General features: G+C 37.4%; 1 protein-coding gene across 1 annotated transcript in view; it reads right to left on the bottom strand.

Moving 5' to 3' along the window:
* KIF6 (kinesin family member 6) overlaps positions 1-14,556 on the bottom strand; it is a 157,364-nt gene that overhangs the window by 15,643 nt on the left and 127,165 nt on the right. The window contains exons 16-17 of the mRNA XM_051613336.1: positions 13,816-13,866; positions 253-337 (exon numbers count right to left, since the gene is read on the bottom strand). Coding sequence (XP_051469296.1) covers positions 253-337; positions 13,816-13,866 — 136 coding nt within the window. The remainder of the gene's footprint in view (positions 1-252; positions 338-13,815; positions 13,867-14,556) is intronic.

Below are 14,556 nucleotides of genomic sequence, written 5' to 3'. Positions count from 1 at the left end.
TTAAGGTATTTCTATTTATTTCTACCCATTAGCCCAAGTATAAATTTTCCCCACTCACGTACTGTGGCATCTTACAGACAAACCAACAGCATATACAGAAGTTTAAAAATCATCAGTGAACCACAAGCTGACATTTTTAAAATGTCAGAGAAAACCCTGAAGGTAGCTCTGTGTGCAGAATTGTAACTGGGATATACTATCAGTATAATTTATCTTCTGAAGGATGGCAGAAGTTTGAGGGAGAAATAATACCTATTTTTTTCTTCTTCAATTTGCATCCGAAGTTTCTCTTCTACTGGATCAAGCATATTTAGCTCTTCAGAAGGACTGGAAACAGCTATGAAAGAAATTATAAGATATAAGCAATGACAATATGATGGCAAAAGAAGCAGTTTTTAATTAGAATGAAAACTATTTCCAAGAGGTAGGTAATGACATGGCTGTTAGTAACCATTTCTCTCTTCTGAAAACCTTTATTCAAATTACTTACTTAGGTCTTACTTAGTGTAGAAATCACTGAATAACTAGTCACTTGAATTAAGTTGCTTTTAATTATTTATCCCCAGTCCCACATTAAAAACTGGAATATTCATTTTTTATATGAATAAAAGTGAGTTTGCTAGTCCATTTAAAAAGTTGGTCTTTGGCATAAAATCATACCAAATGCGTTCAACCTGACAGTTTTGGCTAGAAGACAAGACCAGAACAGCAAAGTTGTTGCAAAAAGAAGATACAACAGTAGCTGTGCTGGTGAGTAGAAACAGAGTAACAGAGGAGTGTTAGACAAATCCTGAAGGAGAAATGATCTGTGGTAAGCAATAAATTGAGACAATTAGTACAAATAAGGGAAATGCCCCAAAACTATGTGAGATATTTTTCAATGTAAAGGAGAACTGAGGAAATACCTTAAGAGTAGCCTAACATAACCTAAGAAAGCAGGTTTGGATTTCCCTATCCTAGAACAGGGCTAGTTGGCATACAATACACAAATTGCTTATTCTGAGAGATGGCAAAACAGTCTTTCCATCATGGGTTTGTATGTTCTGCAGTGAAAGGAAATGTGAAGTTACCTACTACTATTACAAGTTTCTATTTGTAGGATGAATAAGAACAGTGTAAGGTTTCCAAGAAAATATATTTAACCTTTTTAACTGAAGACAAATGAAAGAAACAAAAGATTTGCTACACAATACATGCAAGTTTCCATCCTGACTATTATTTCTGCCAAGAAAATAAATTATGTGTCAACCTGTCATGAAGCCTGAGGAATACACCCTCTCTTTAAGGAGAGGAATTCTGTCTGGAACAAGAGGGCAGTAATGACCCCTCTTCTCCTGACAGAATGTCAGCTGAAACCATTCATCTTTTGTTGTAGCACCCTGTAGCTTAATGTAGGTGAAGCTGAAAAGCATTTTATTTCATTTAGAGTACTTAGGTCAGGCATGTTAATACAGACAGTCAACATGAACAAAGCCCATGCACAATTCTCATTTCATACACTGAAAGGCTTTGCTGGAGAGGGAAAGGTGAAGACATTTGTGATGGAGTGGATACCTGCAAAAGACTAAAAAATAAACTGCTTGGAATGTTGAAGTGAAAGTGCAAGCCAGGAGGTGGTGATGCAAACATCACAGCAGAGGAGATGCTACAGCAGTGGCATCATGTAACAAGTTATACCCAAACACGATAGATAATAAGGCTTTAAGGAAAGCAGTAAACCTTGCAATGGTTACAGAGGAATCAAATTTTTCTGATTCGTGAGATGTCAGCCTCTGGAGTAGCCATAATGTGGGAAAGCACAGAGCTACACAAGGAACTTGTGGGGTGACACCACAGAGCTGAGGCTTCACACTTGTTCTGACTTTCATGAATACACAGCATCCAGGCTTGAGAACAATGTGCTGTTGTGGAACAAAAAGAAATTACTTATGTCACTGCCTCCCAAGTGAGCCATGCTCGTGGAGCATGTGAGTGCTCTTAATATGTCTCCATGCAAAGCCAGCCAGACATAGTTTGAGTCATCTTCAGCAGTGGTTAAAGGGGACTCTCCTGAGAACACTGAAGTGCTCCTATTTAGACAAACTTTTATGGTGTCTGAGCTCAGAAGGTAGCAGCTCTAGGCCCTTAGAATAAAGGAAAATAATACAGAGTGGAAGACAGTAACATCTTAAAATGTTGATGCTGTTTCTGAAGTGAGGACTTCCCTACATGGAAACATCACCAAATTCTGCTGGTCAATACAGAGTGACACAAGGCCATAATATTGCAGCTTTCATTTCCTGATTTATCTGGACATCTAATACTTGGAAAAAATATTTGTCACTAGCTCTGAAAGGGCAGATGACCTTAGGCAGAATTTTGTCACTTATATATAAAAATACCAAGAAAAATGCTTTTCTGCTGCTGATTACACAGTGTAGAAGAGCTTATTTAGTTGCAAATTACCTTCAAAAATAATAATAAAGCGTTTTATATGAGAAAAATACACAAAGAGCCCCAGCATCCTCAACCCTGAATACAGCTATGCCCATTATCTCAAGCAATATGCTGGTGACAAAAGCAAGAAACACAGCTGTGGGCAAGATGAGCAGCACAAAGTTTTGTATATGAACAGAATGGAAAGAGTTGAGTACACTGCAAGCTGATGAGGCCTCAGCAGCAAAATCAGCATGGATATCTCATCAAGTAAATGGCTAAAAGTTACACATCCATCACTCTGTTTCAGTCACAAAAGCAGAAGAGAACTGATCACAGTGTTGTAAGTCAAGTCTAGGACATGCCTTCCTGGACTCTACTTTGAAAGTTCTCTGGTGTCTTTTTCCATGCTGTTGCAGTCTCCATTTCAGCTTTTTCTCATGCCTGCTCCTTGCAACATGTTTACAAACTGAACAGCATTCTGCTCTAAATACTAGACCTTTTTGAATCTGCCTACTGTAATATATACAGGCTCTCTCCTGATATTCCAAGCAAAAGAGATCTATGGTCTGGTAGAATGTATTTCAACCCTTTTGTTTGCTGCTACTTCAGCCTTCTCATTCCCTGCTACTGCTTTTCTCCCCTTTACCTTTCCTGAATCCCTGCCGTGGCCTCTTTCTGCCCCTATGCTCCTGCTGCTGCTGCCTCACAGCCGCTCCTCCCACCACCCCAAGCAATTTCAGCTACAGCTCAAGATAGGAAGCCAAGGAAGAGGTTACTGGCTCATTGCTTCTCATGCCTGATGTTAGTATTCTTCAATATGCAGGCTCAGTTATTTTGAAATAACATGACAGGAACAACTGAGTGAACAGACAGTAAAACATAGAAAACATAACATTTGCTCACAAATTTAAGACAGCTACTTAAGAAGAAATATTTTATTTTTGCTACAGGCTTTTATTCCTCTAAAGAGTTGCTATTTATTGTATATATCTGCCTGCACAGGCTGAAACAGAAAATGTTTATTAAAACATCAAATAATTTTATCTGTGTATTGACTGCATATATATGAAGTATACATATGAAGCTCTGGCAAGGGGGTTGGACTAGATGATCTTTCGAGGTCCCTTCCAACCCCTAGGATTCTGTGATTCTGTGATATGTAAAATATGAAAAACAGAAAATTAATGAGACCAACTTCTGCCCATTTACATAAAATAATTTACAATACTTTAAAAAGTGCAGAGGTGCTAATGGTGCAATAGTAACTCTCAGATACCATTTCTGCAACTGCACAGAAGAACACAAAGCAGTATCTGCTTTGTCCACTCAGGGTTGACTTTTAATTTGTTGATTGACAGTCTGTCATGTGAAACTTGATTGTACAGTCTGGCTCTATGCTTTTAGTCCATCAGCTGTGATGAGCCATTCAGCTGATGTGCAATAATCACATGCACTTTAGTGCCTCAGTGACTTCTCCTGGGAAACAAATGCAGTTGGTGCAATTTGATCCTTGATAATGTAGACCCAGGTTTCAGGAGTGCAGGAGAGGTATGATGTGCATGTTTAGGAAAACATTGCCTCTGTATGTGCTAGGGGTTTCTATTGGCATGCTTCCATCTGATCCTATACAAGAGTCCTTTATAGCAGAAGTCAGCAATGTACTCATAAGGAATATTAGTTCCTATACATCAGTGTAACTGCACATACAGCTGAGTGGCAAAGCTTGTAAATCTGACATTGTTAAGGACATTGTTGATCCTGCCTTTTGTTAAGATAACTGATGATGTAAAAAAGAGATTTTGACAGTGCTACATTGAGTAGTGCAAGAGCTAGCAATTTTAACACTTACCTTCAGTCTAACTGTTTTTGTTTTATATTCAAATACAACCCATTTGCTGAAGCGAGGCACAGGATATAATTGATATCAGCTGCCTGCTTAGAGAGGAAGGTGTTCTTTGCATGAGTTGGTGCTCTCAGTTCATACCATGAAGGTTTGTGGGATTTGGATTTGTTTTTTTGTTCCTTTCATAAAGAAGATTGTAAGAGGCATTTTAAGATACAATGGTTTTATTCTAATGAAAGGGACAATTTTGGAACACAGGAAGTGTAAGTTTTACAACACATTCTGTATCACCAAATCACTCAGTACCAGAAAGAAAAGATAGCACCTGCTAACTGGATCACTGTTTCAAAGCAATATAGCAAGCACTATTTCTAGAATGAGAGGCCAAGTGTTATCACCATAGTTAACTGCAAGCTGGCAACAAGTTGAAACGCTCTGGCAGATTCTTGTCAGAAAATTTTGCATGAAACTCTCTGTGACCCTAAACTTTATACTGTCCGGGGCACTCATATATTTCTTGACCTGAGTGTATCCCAGAAGCCAAACTCCCAGGGATTTATTGTCTTGTGCCTCAAGTAGCACTGTGCCCTGCCTGCCAGTTGTACTTTTGCAGTCAAAGATTTTAATTTTTTCACTAGTCTTGTGTTTATCTGCTTAAATTTATAGTCTCTTGAAGTAACCAAACTTAGAACTCATTTAAGTATCCAGTTATTATTTTTACTGCTTTATTTATCTGCTTTGCAGCTTTTGGCAAAGTTGGGCTTTAGTGCTTTCAAACTGGAACATATGCTGTCACTTGAGGTTTTTAAAATTAATTACCCATCCATTGTTATTCAGGATCATCTTATAAGTAATTCTCCCCTTCCCCTCATACCTCCTCTGGGCCATGTCAGTCTATGTTTGTCAATGGGCACCACGTGTGTACCTTATTACAACAGCATGATGAAACTCAGGAGAAGATGAAAATACCCTAATAGATTTCTTAAATTTTCAGCCAGTTGGTCATGAACATACATTGAAACAAAAGGTCCTGTTTTCAGCACTTTACAAGTTTATGCATGTGACTTATGCATGGAGGATTAAAGATGTGTATTTTGTTGATTTTTATTTTTATGTTGCTAAATGAATTTAGTAAAAGTGGCCATTGTTATGCTGTTTTTCCTCGTATCATTGTATTATTTTTTGTTTTACTGGCTTAATATTCTGATGCACACATGGAATGTGGAGCTATTATTTTTTTGTTTCTGTGAGGTCTTCTGGCTAAATACAGACTCACACTTCAATTCCCTTAAGTTTCCTCTTTGAAACTAGACATCTATATATTAGCTTCTGAAAATACATGGCATATGAAACAGAAGGCGTTGCCTTCACATCAGCTGCTTTCAAGCCGTGAAAGTTTCTGAAACCATTGCAGCTAAAAATACTCTGTTGGTTTCCAAATATACAAGTATAATATACTGGGGGGCAAAGGGAAAGACAGACAGAAAGACAGACGGACAGAAAGACAGACAGAAAGACAGACAGACAGAAAGACAGAAAGAAGCTGCAAGTTTAATGTGTTCCATACCCAGCAGTTCATCTAGTGGAGGTCTTAGTTAGGAAGTCCCTATAAACTCAGATTCTTGCCTACATGTAATGCATTTTACCATTTCATTAAATGAGATAATTTTTGCATCATTTATCTTGTTCATAATATTAAAGAAAATCATACATGGAATGATCTTTCTTGACCTCCCAAGCAGGGATGTGGCTTGTAATCCACAAGTTTTGAGGCTTTGTAAGCATTCATTTCTACAACATCTCAGAGCTTTAATGGACAAAAAAAGGTCTCTGCTAAGTTTTGTCATGCTTTTATTGAAAGGATGGAAAATACTTCTGAAGGCAGTTGCTTATCATGAACCTCAGACATTAGGAATACACTGCCATCAATGTGTAGAACACAGTTGCAATAAGACAGCACCATACTTTTTGTAAAGCGATGCCTGGTCAAGACAAGAACCTGGCTGAGAACAATATAGCACAACTTTACGGAGGATAAGAAATATCTAAGGGTGCTAAAGGTGCAGTCATACTGAGAGTCACATAGATAAGACACGGAAATTAGTGCATCTCTATTTCTTGCTGGGGATTCTCAGATAAGCAGATCTACAGTTCTCAGTTCTGACAAGTGCCAGCCCTATTGTGCATGAGCAATATATGCAGGCATGCACAGTAAATCCTGTGCTTGCAGGTCACATTTGGGAATGCAATGCACACAGCAACTGTGGGATCAGTTCAAGAAGTCTAATGCTTTCTTAAAATAATTGGTGTTTTTCCTGCATTCTGCATGAAACTCTGGCTGTGGTTTGTCAGTACATTCATGACCATGCACAAAAGCATTTACTTTGGATTCTACACTGAATTTATACCAATATCACTTGAAAGAACAGTAAGGAAAAAGAGGGGTACATGTTTTACACTTAACTGCTTCTGTTTCAGCTGTGTATAGGTATAGATGTCTCATGCAACTGACATGTCACTTCAAGTTAGACAATAAAAGAGGACATGTCCAGAAGAAAGAAGATAAAGCACCTTAGACTGTAAGTTACTCTTAGTTATCCTATCAGCCTACAGGGAGAGGCTACTCTGAGATACACTGAAGCTAAAGCAGACAAGCTTAGGCCTAGAATCAGTAGACTGTGTGCATAATAAAAAATACATTTTTGCTCACTCCACCTTAATCCTGTTTTAGCATTACAGAATCACTCTGGTTGGAGGGATATTAGAAGGCTGCTTGGTCCAATCTACTACTCAAAGTTGGGTGAAAACTGAATCAGAAAGTGTTCCAGATAAGCCATGAAAAACTCCAAGGACAGAGATCCTGCAAACTTCTCTGAGTACCTCTTTCAGTGTGTAGCTATCCTCATGACATCTTTTTCCTGAGATATTAATTTTATTAGACCGAATTAGAGAACTGAGAGCTTCATCTCTAGATTATGTCTTGCTTACTTACTATTCACTAGGAGTCTATAAATAATAACACAATTTACACTGAACTTTCAGTATTTCAGAAAAAATACTTATGGCAAGGAAGCTTACAGAGGCTGCAAGCTGTTCCAACAACAGTGAAATGCTGAAGTCAATGTCAATAAAACTGGGAACTGGATAGCTGTGCTACAAGTTCATGACTCCTAATAAAAATATCATTTGATCCAAAGATGTCTTTGCTCTTTTTTGAGATCTGACAAGCTGAAGTGAAGCAAATCACATGGGAAGCTGAATAGGAACACGAGTAATCTCAGAATTTTCTTACAGTTCTGGAGAACTTTTTTGCAAAGATTTGCAGGAAAGACACAGCTATTGAAGACACAATGAAAGATCAAACTAACAACGGCCTCTATAATTTAGCACTGCATCTAGTAAAATCTGCTAAAAAGAGTAACAGAAAAATCAGCAACAAATAAAACTACTAAAAAACACCCTAGAAAAGCTGAAGACAAACTTACGGAAAGAAACGTCTACGTGTGATCAAGGCCTGAAGGGACAGGTTTAAGAAGTGTCTTATTATTAGAATATAATCCTACAGTTTTAAAATTTATTAATACATAATACTGGGAAAAACCCAAAACATTTTACCTAAGAAGAAACCTCAAGAACTGCTGCATGGAATAATTATTACTTGTCTAGCTGCTGCTTCAAATCTGTGATTCTTTTTCCTGATTGTGATAATCTTTACAGAAGAACTGGGTACATACAAAAATACAGAAGCTCTTCAAGAGGTTAGAGTTTCAGCCATGTGCTGTGCTGACTAGAAGTACAAAACAACATGTGAAACCAAGGGAGTAAGACTGTTGTAACATGCAACTTCACAGTTATCACAGGCTGAAGTCTATGCTTTTTTCCTCCAAGACAAATCTGTAAGAACTGCAATGACTTAAAAACACTGCAGTAACAAGAAGCTATGAAGTTCCTTGAATCTACCTATATTATGTCATATATCTGCTTATATATGTTTTCAAAATTAATTGTTCATCAGTATTTTGAGCATTTGCTTAAAAACTGATTTGGTAAATATTTCTTAAAGCACTTAATGTTGCAATAATTGCACAAAACAAATTCAAAAGTATCTTTATCTTTGCAGAGTACAGCTCTTATTTTAAAAAAGGCAAAGAGACACTTCTTACTGAATTTTCAGCCCATTTTGCTATTGATATCTCTGTCTTACCAATAACGAACAATCATAATCATTTTTAATAAGCACAACCTTAACAGCTTTCCGTCAGTCTCAAAATTCAAAAAATAAACCTTAATAAAAATAATTTCTGATTTTTTTTTCCTTTGAAAGAGAGAAACTGAAGAAAAGAAACTCACTGCTAAAAAGACTGGCCTTGAGACCACTAGAGGCCACCCTAGGAATAAAATCAGTGCTGTACATGCACAAGAGCAGCAAATTTGAAAAAACGCCGCTGTTGCTTGAGATTTCAGGCACAAATATATAGAAGAACATAACTTACAGAAACATTGCGCATATCAAAATTGTGGATTTCTATGAGAAATCTTTCCCATACTCTGAAGTCACTGCAAACTGACTACACTGTAGTCACATTTTGCAGGTTGGAATTACATGAACCCACATACATGATTTTAGAGGATGCATCTTTGGATGTCTAGCAGCACTCGGGACATGTTGCTTTATCTCTTGTAGAAAAAAAAAAAAAGTCTTAAAATTCTGAACTTCAGGTTATTTCTCTAATGTGCTTTATTTAGACCATACATAAGGTATCACTTTTTAGCACCAGGAATGATGGCCTTAAAACAGGCCATCTATCATTCTCCACAGACTGCGTTGGATTTGTGTGGGAAAACACAGATTGCCACTTTCCTCAGCTTCTGTCATTTTGTGATTGAAAACACTTGTGTCTCTTCATTTCATGGCATTAATACAGATCAAGACTCTCTCGTGCTTCATATGAACAGAGTTAAAAGGCATCTCAGCTACAAGCTATAAAGCAGTGAAAGAAACTGAGCTCATTTTATTTAAATATGGATTTATTTAAATAAGAGACTGATGCAAACCAGCAGTTTGGAAGTGCTGTGTGCTTTCCATTCACACAGTTCACAGCAGATGAGTTCAAGACAGTTATTCATTATTAGCGTAATTAATGTCTGTAGCATGCTGCTATGGTTGCAGAGAGAACTACCATACACTTCCTAATAACACCTTATATCCTCTCAGATAAAAAAACACAGTTGCCCAGCTTTTCTGCTGGCATGGTTTATATTGGAAGCACTCAAGGTCTTGTTGAACAGGGCTTTGGGCAACCTAGTCTAGTGAAAGATGTCCTTGCCCATGGCAGGGGGGCTGGACTAGATCTTTAAAGGTCCCTTCCAAAAGATATCATTCTGTGATTCTATGGAATCTCACTCTGGATGACCAGGAGCAGCAGTTCCCAATGTAGGAATGTGTCAATTGTTTCGTAACAATGGCTGGATTACTCCTGCAGTTGTACCCTCATGCATTATAAAGCACCGTCCCTGCTTTATTCTGGAGCTGACCACACTGTTCTTTCATTTCTAATCAAGAAAAGGTGAGGAAGCAGAATGACACACAATATTAAGAAACACATAGCAGGGAAGGAGCAAGGGCATAAACTGATACTAATATTTTTTAGAACAGGTATGTAACTTTGAAAATGTAAGAAGAGATGATGTAAAAAACCCACCAAAACTATAGAGGGAAAAGAGATAAGAAAGCTCCCTATTTTTTCTTAAAACAAATGTGTGCTACATATCCAAATACAAATATAACAGATGCCAAAATCCTTGCTCTCAGGCTTTTGCCACTCTAAATCAAATGTTGGTATGCATCTTTAGGGATTTAAATGTATCTGTTATTTCTGACTCACCTAGTAATTTCATCTTTTTTTTATGAGGAATGGGCTTTTTCAAAAAAGTTTGTTCAAAAAAGGACTTGGAAACAGATCTTTAAATAACAGCAGAAATATAAAATCTCATTTCTAAAAGCTAAGTTACAAAACCTGGGAAAACAAGTTTGTTTTTTTTTTATTTAATAAAATGTTGATAAAACGGGGCCTTAAGGCTGAAATCCTTACAAAAGATGCAGATTCATAACAAAGAATGAATATTTGCCATCTTTACCCATGTTAGATGGTACCTATTTTTTTTTCTTTCCAAATAGTTCTACAGAGACAATGGACTTGGACAGAAAGAGATTATTTCGGTCCCAACAAACTTCCCCAGAAGCAGAAATGTTTTGTCATCTCTAGATGTTTTCAGAAGGATCTCAAAAGAGCTGATAGATTGCTACTAGCCCAGATTTCAAAACTTACAAAGAAAGAGAAGGGAGGTTCATGGAGAACAATATGAATAAGAAAAATATTTGAAATGGAAAGCTGCAAAACTGCATTTCAACCAAACTGATGAAGTAACTGCAATTATTGATAATGAGATGGGACACGCTGTGCTGAAGATGCTACTTCACTGGCCACAGATTCTATCATTCACGTTAATTTAGAAAACATGTTTCATACTGCTGATAATGAATGACCCCTCTATGGATGAAGATTTGTTAGCATCTCTTTGAAGCTGGCTGAACAGCCTGGGGGCTGGGGGCTTTTGTTTTCTGCTGGTATGGGTGGATTAGTCAGGAGTCTGTTCAAGGGTTCTCCCTAACTTCCAGAGCTGACCCAACAGAGGCCTCTACTTGAGACAGACTTGCATAGGGAAAACTGTATCAGTTCAGTTGCTTCTGTTATGAAAGGTTATAGCACCAAACGTGCCTTCACTAATACGGCTGCATCCCCATAGAAGTATCTTCCCATTAAAATATGTTTTTCCCCATTGCTGGTAAAAACTATAACAGCAGCCTGATTGTCTGTAATCATGTTGTATCAACACAAAACTGGAATAAGATGATGAAGAATCAGCTCCTGTTTTTTACCAAAATGCTAGTTTAAAGCATCCTAAGATAGTCCTTCATTGGAATAATATAAAATATGTGTTTTCCTTCTGCAACACTGCAAACCCCAGGGAAAGCTTTTATTTTCATCCTTTTCTTTCATTTTTTCCACCAGAAGCATGCTGGTGACCCAATGTTCTTGCTCTGTCAGTTCTGCAATAGTGTGCATATTATTTAATTTTAAATTCTGCCTAAAATTGCAGGTAAGCATGTAGTTTTGAAAGATCTTACTGAATAAATGATGTTATTTGCATACTAAGGTATTCTTACAATTAACAAAGATAAAAGTCACCCAGAGAGTGACTCCTATCAATTTTACACAATGTATTTGATGTTTCTGGTTGTGTCCCGAAAGACAAGGAGCACTCTCTTGCCTTCAATGAAACCTTCCATGTATTTGTGTCCTTTGTTAACTTCCAGCACATGGTGTTTTAAAAGAGATAGCTAAGAACAATGAGCTAAGCAGTGGAGTTTTCCTTCAAGAAGAAATCCACATCTTAAGCATAGCCATGGGGGAAACAGATCTACACTGTTTAAAATCCAACTAGAATAGCTTCTTAAAGGGTTTTAACCATAAAATGCTTTAAGTTACGGGGGAAAAAAAAAAAAAAAAGAAGGGAAAAAAAAAAAAAGAAGAAAAGGCAGCTGCAAGATGTTAACTTGGTTTCTAATTGAAACAATGGTTTGTTTTATTTCATGTTGGGATTTCAACAGACTCTTAATTAGACTTTTTACCATGCAGTTTTCATTTTAAAATATCTTGATGACATTCTGGTGATCAAGAAGATCCTGGGAGACTTGACACCTGTTAGTCCTTGGAAGAACATTCATCTAAAAAGGCAGGCAGGCAGGCAAATAACACTCCCCAACTCATAGACTAAGTCAAAATATCCAGATATTCATAAGAATAATGAAGGGGAAAAAAAGTCTGGAAAATACTCTGTGCGGTCCAGACTTAGTGATGATAAGCAGACAGCAGTGCTCAAAACAAAAGCCAAAAAACACATGGGTTGCCTGCTATATGTTGTGGAATACCAATAGAATATTTACAATGTGAATGTGTAGCTGGTAAAGTCAATACTATGTCATTTCCTAAGGACATGAAAAAATTATGCTTACCTATTTTATGAAAAGCAGCATAGATAATTATTGAAAACAGCATTTTTAACATGATTTTCTATACAGAAAGAAAGTTAGTATACAAGACCAGATGTTATAACGCAGATTGAAACATGCAGTAAGAATACATCACTCCTGTTTTCAAAACACTGAATAAGGAATTCTCATAAACAGCATGTCCCTAGGCACCACATCTACATGTCATTTAAGTACCTCCAGGGATGGTGAATCCACCACTTCCCTGGGCAGCCTGTTCCTGGGCCTGACACCCCTTTCTGTGAAGAAATTTTCCCCAAGATCCACTCTAAATTCCTCTGGCACAGCTTGAGTTGGTTTCCTCTTGTTTTGTCATTTGTTACTTGGGAGAAGAGACCAACACCCACCTCTCTACAACCTCCTTTCAGGTAGTTGTAGAGAGCGATAAGGTCTCCCCTCAGCCTCCTTTTCTCCAGGCTAAACAACCCCAACAGCATGACATGGACACCATTAATTTCCATTGCTGATTTTTAAATAAAAATAACAAATGGATAAAGGTACAAATAACATCATCAACAGAGCTTGAATTGCACAGGTAAATTAGAGAGTAAGGAGAAGCTATTTTGCTACTCTGTAGTAACCTATTCTCCTGCCTTTTGGGAGAAAAGAAAGGCCCAAAATTTTCTCTTATTAAGAGACAAATACTGTTCACTGTGCTATGTATACAACCATTGACTGTAATCTGTTCTAAGCTAACTCCATCTTATTTGTGAAGAAGGTTCATGAAGGCACATTTTGGGAATCTTTTATGGATCTAAGTGGGGGGACTTAAACTTCTATTGCCCCAGCAGTTTTCTGACAGATTTTAGCTGAAATTTACTGTCCCAAAAGTGGAATCCTTATATGAATGCTCCTAGGCTGTCTCAGTACAAAGTCAGTGGAGTCAGCTTAAAGAATCTTAAACCAAATTTGGATGACTTTACACTTATGTGAACAACTTAGACACTTTCAGCTTCACAGCTGTGTCAACAGAAACTGCAAGAAATAACTTCTCAACTTCTATAACTAGATGTGAAAGAAATGACCTGTATATGCCTTCAGTCCCTCTTGGAATGAGAAAAACTGAAAAAGATGTTAGACAGACTGTGGCAACATGGCTAGAAGCTCAGTCTCAGGACAAATCAATATGTATTTATGGGAATTAAAATCAGACTCATCAGAAAGCAAAAAAAACCAAACACCCTAAAAATCAGGAGAGATTAGATGTCTCTGTACTTGTTTTGATCACCCTGAAAAGAAAGCAAGCCCATACCAAGCATCCAAACTCAAGACTTCTGCATTATTTTTCTCACCACCCATAAAATCAGAAGTCATTTGAGCCAAATCTCTGGCAAAGTTCACAGACTCTGTGTTCTTTATGGTATGGACTATTGTAGAAATACTGTGGCAAAAACTGTCACAGAAAAGACATCCTACTGTAACTGAAATATTTTGCTCTTACCTAGAGCTGCTCTCTGAATCCGCCTCTGCGTTATTGCTCCTTTCAGATGGTCTGTAAAAGACACAAAATGCAAATAGTTAGAATTCAAAATATGAAAAATCAATGAAGTCATTGTTTACTTCCCAACGTTTGAACTCCCTGTGCTGCTGGCCAATTTAAGGGGATTTTTGTAACCCACAGGGTAAGTAGTGTTCTGAGCTGTCTCCTCACTACTGTAAGTAAACAAGTAGGCACAATTTGCCTCTACATATCCTCAGATTTAACTTTGTCCAGTAAGAAGGACTGAAAATAAAGCTATTAATGTCAAGCACTTTCACAGGCTAATGATCCCCTGCTGTTACAAACAAAGGAAGTCCAAGTGAGGCTAGAAGACATAAAGAATTTCAAGTACTTGTTCAAACAGACTTAGAGGCACTAGCAGTGGAAACTAGATATTAGGACATCCAGTCCTAATTTGTTCCCTACAGTCCATTTTTTCCCTATTTGTCCAGCTCAGTTTTAAATACCCCATGTGCTAGAGCTTCTGCAAGTTCTACTACTCAACAGAACTCACAGTGTAGATGTCAGGGGTGTTCAATTGAAATTTTTATTTCATTTCATTATCTCATTCTTCCTAGTTAAGCTCCCATGCTCCATATAATTCACCTTTACCCTTTCCTTAATTTTCTCCATGATCTATGACACTGTTCCAGTTCACCAATTATTTCAAACCATAATTAGATTACCACATGGGAAGCCATT

Source organism: Apus apus, chromosome 3 (genome assembly GCF_020740795.1).
Source record: "Apus apus isolate bApuApu2 chromosome 3, bApuApu2.pri.cur, whole genome shotgun sequence".
NCBI lineage: Eukaryota > Metazoa > Chordata > Aves > Apodiformes > Apodidae > Apus > Apus apus.
This window is presented reverse-complemented; position numbering and strand designations above follow the sequence as displayed.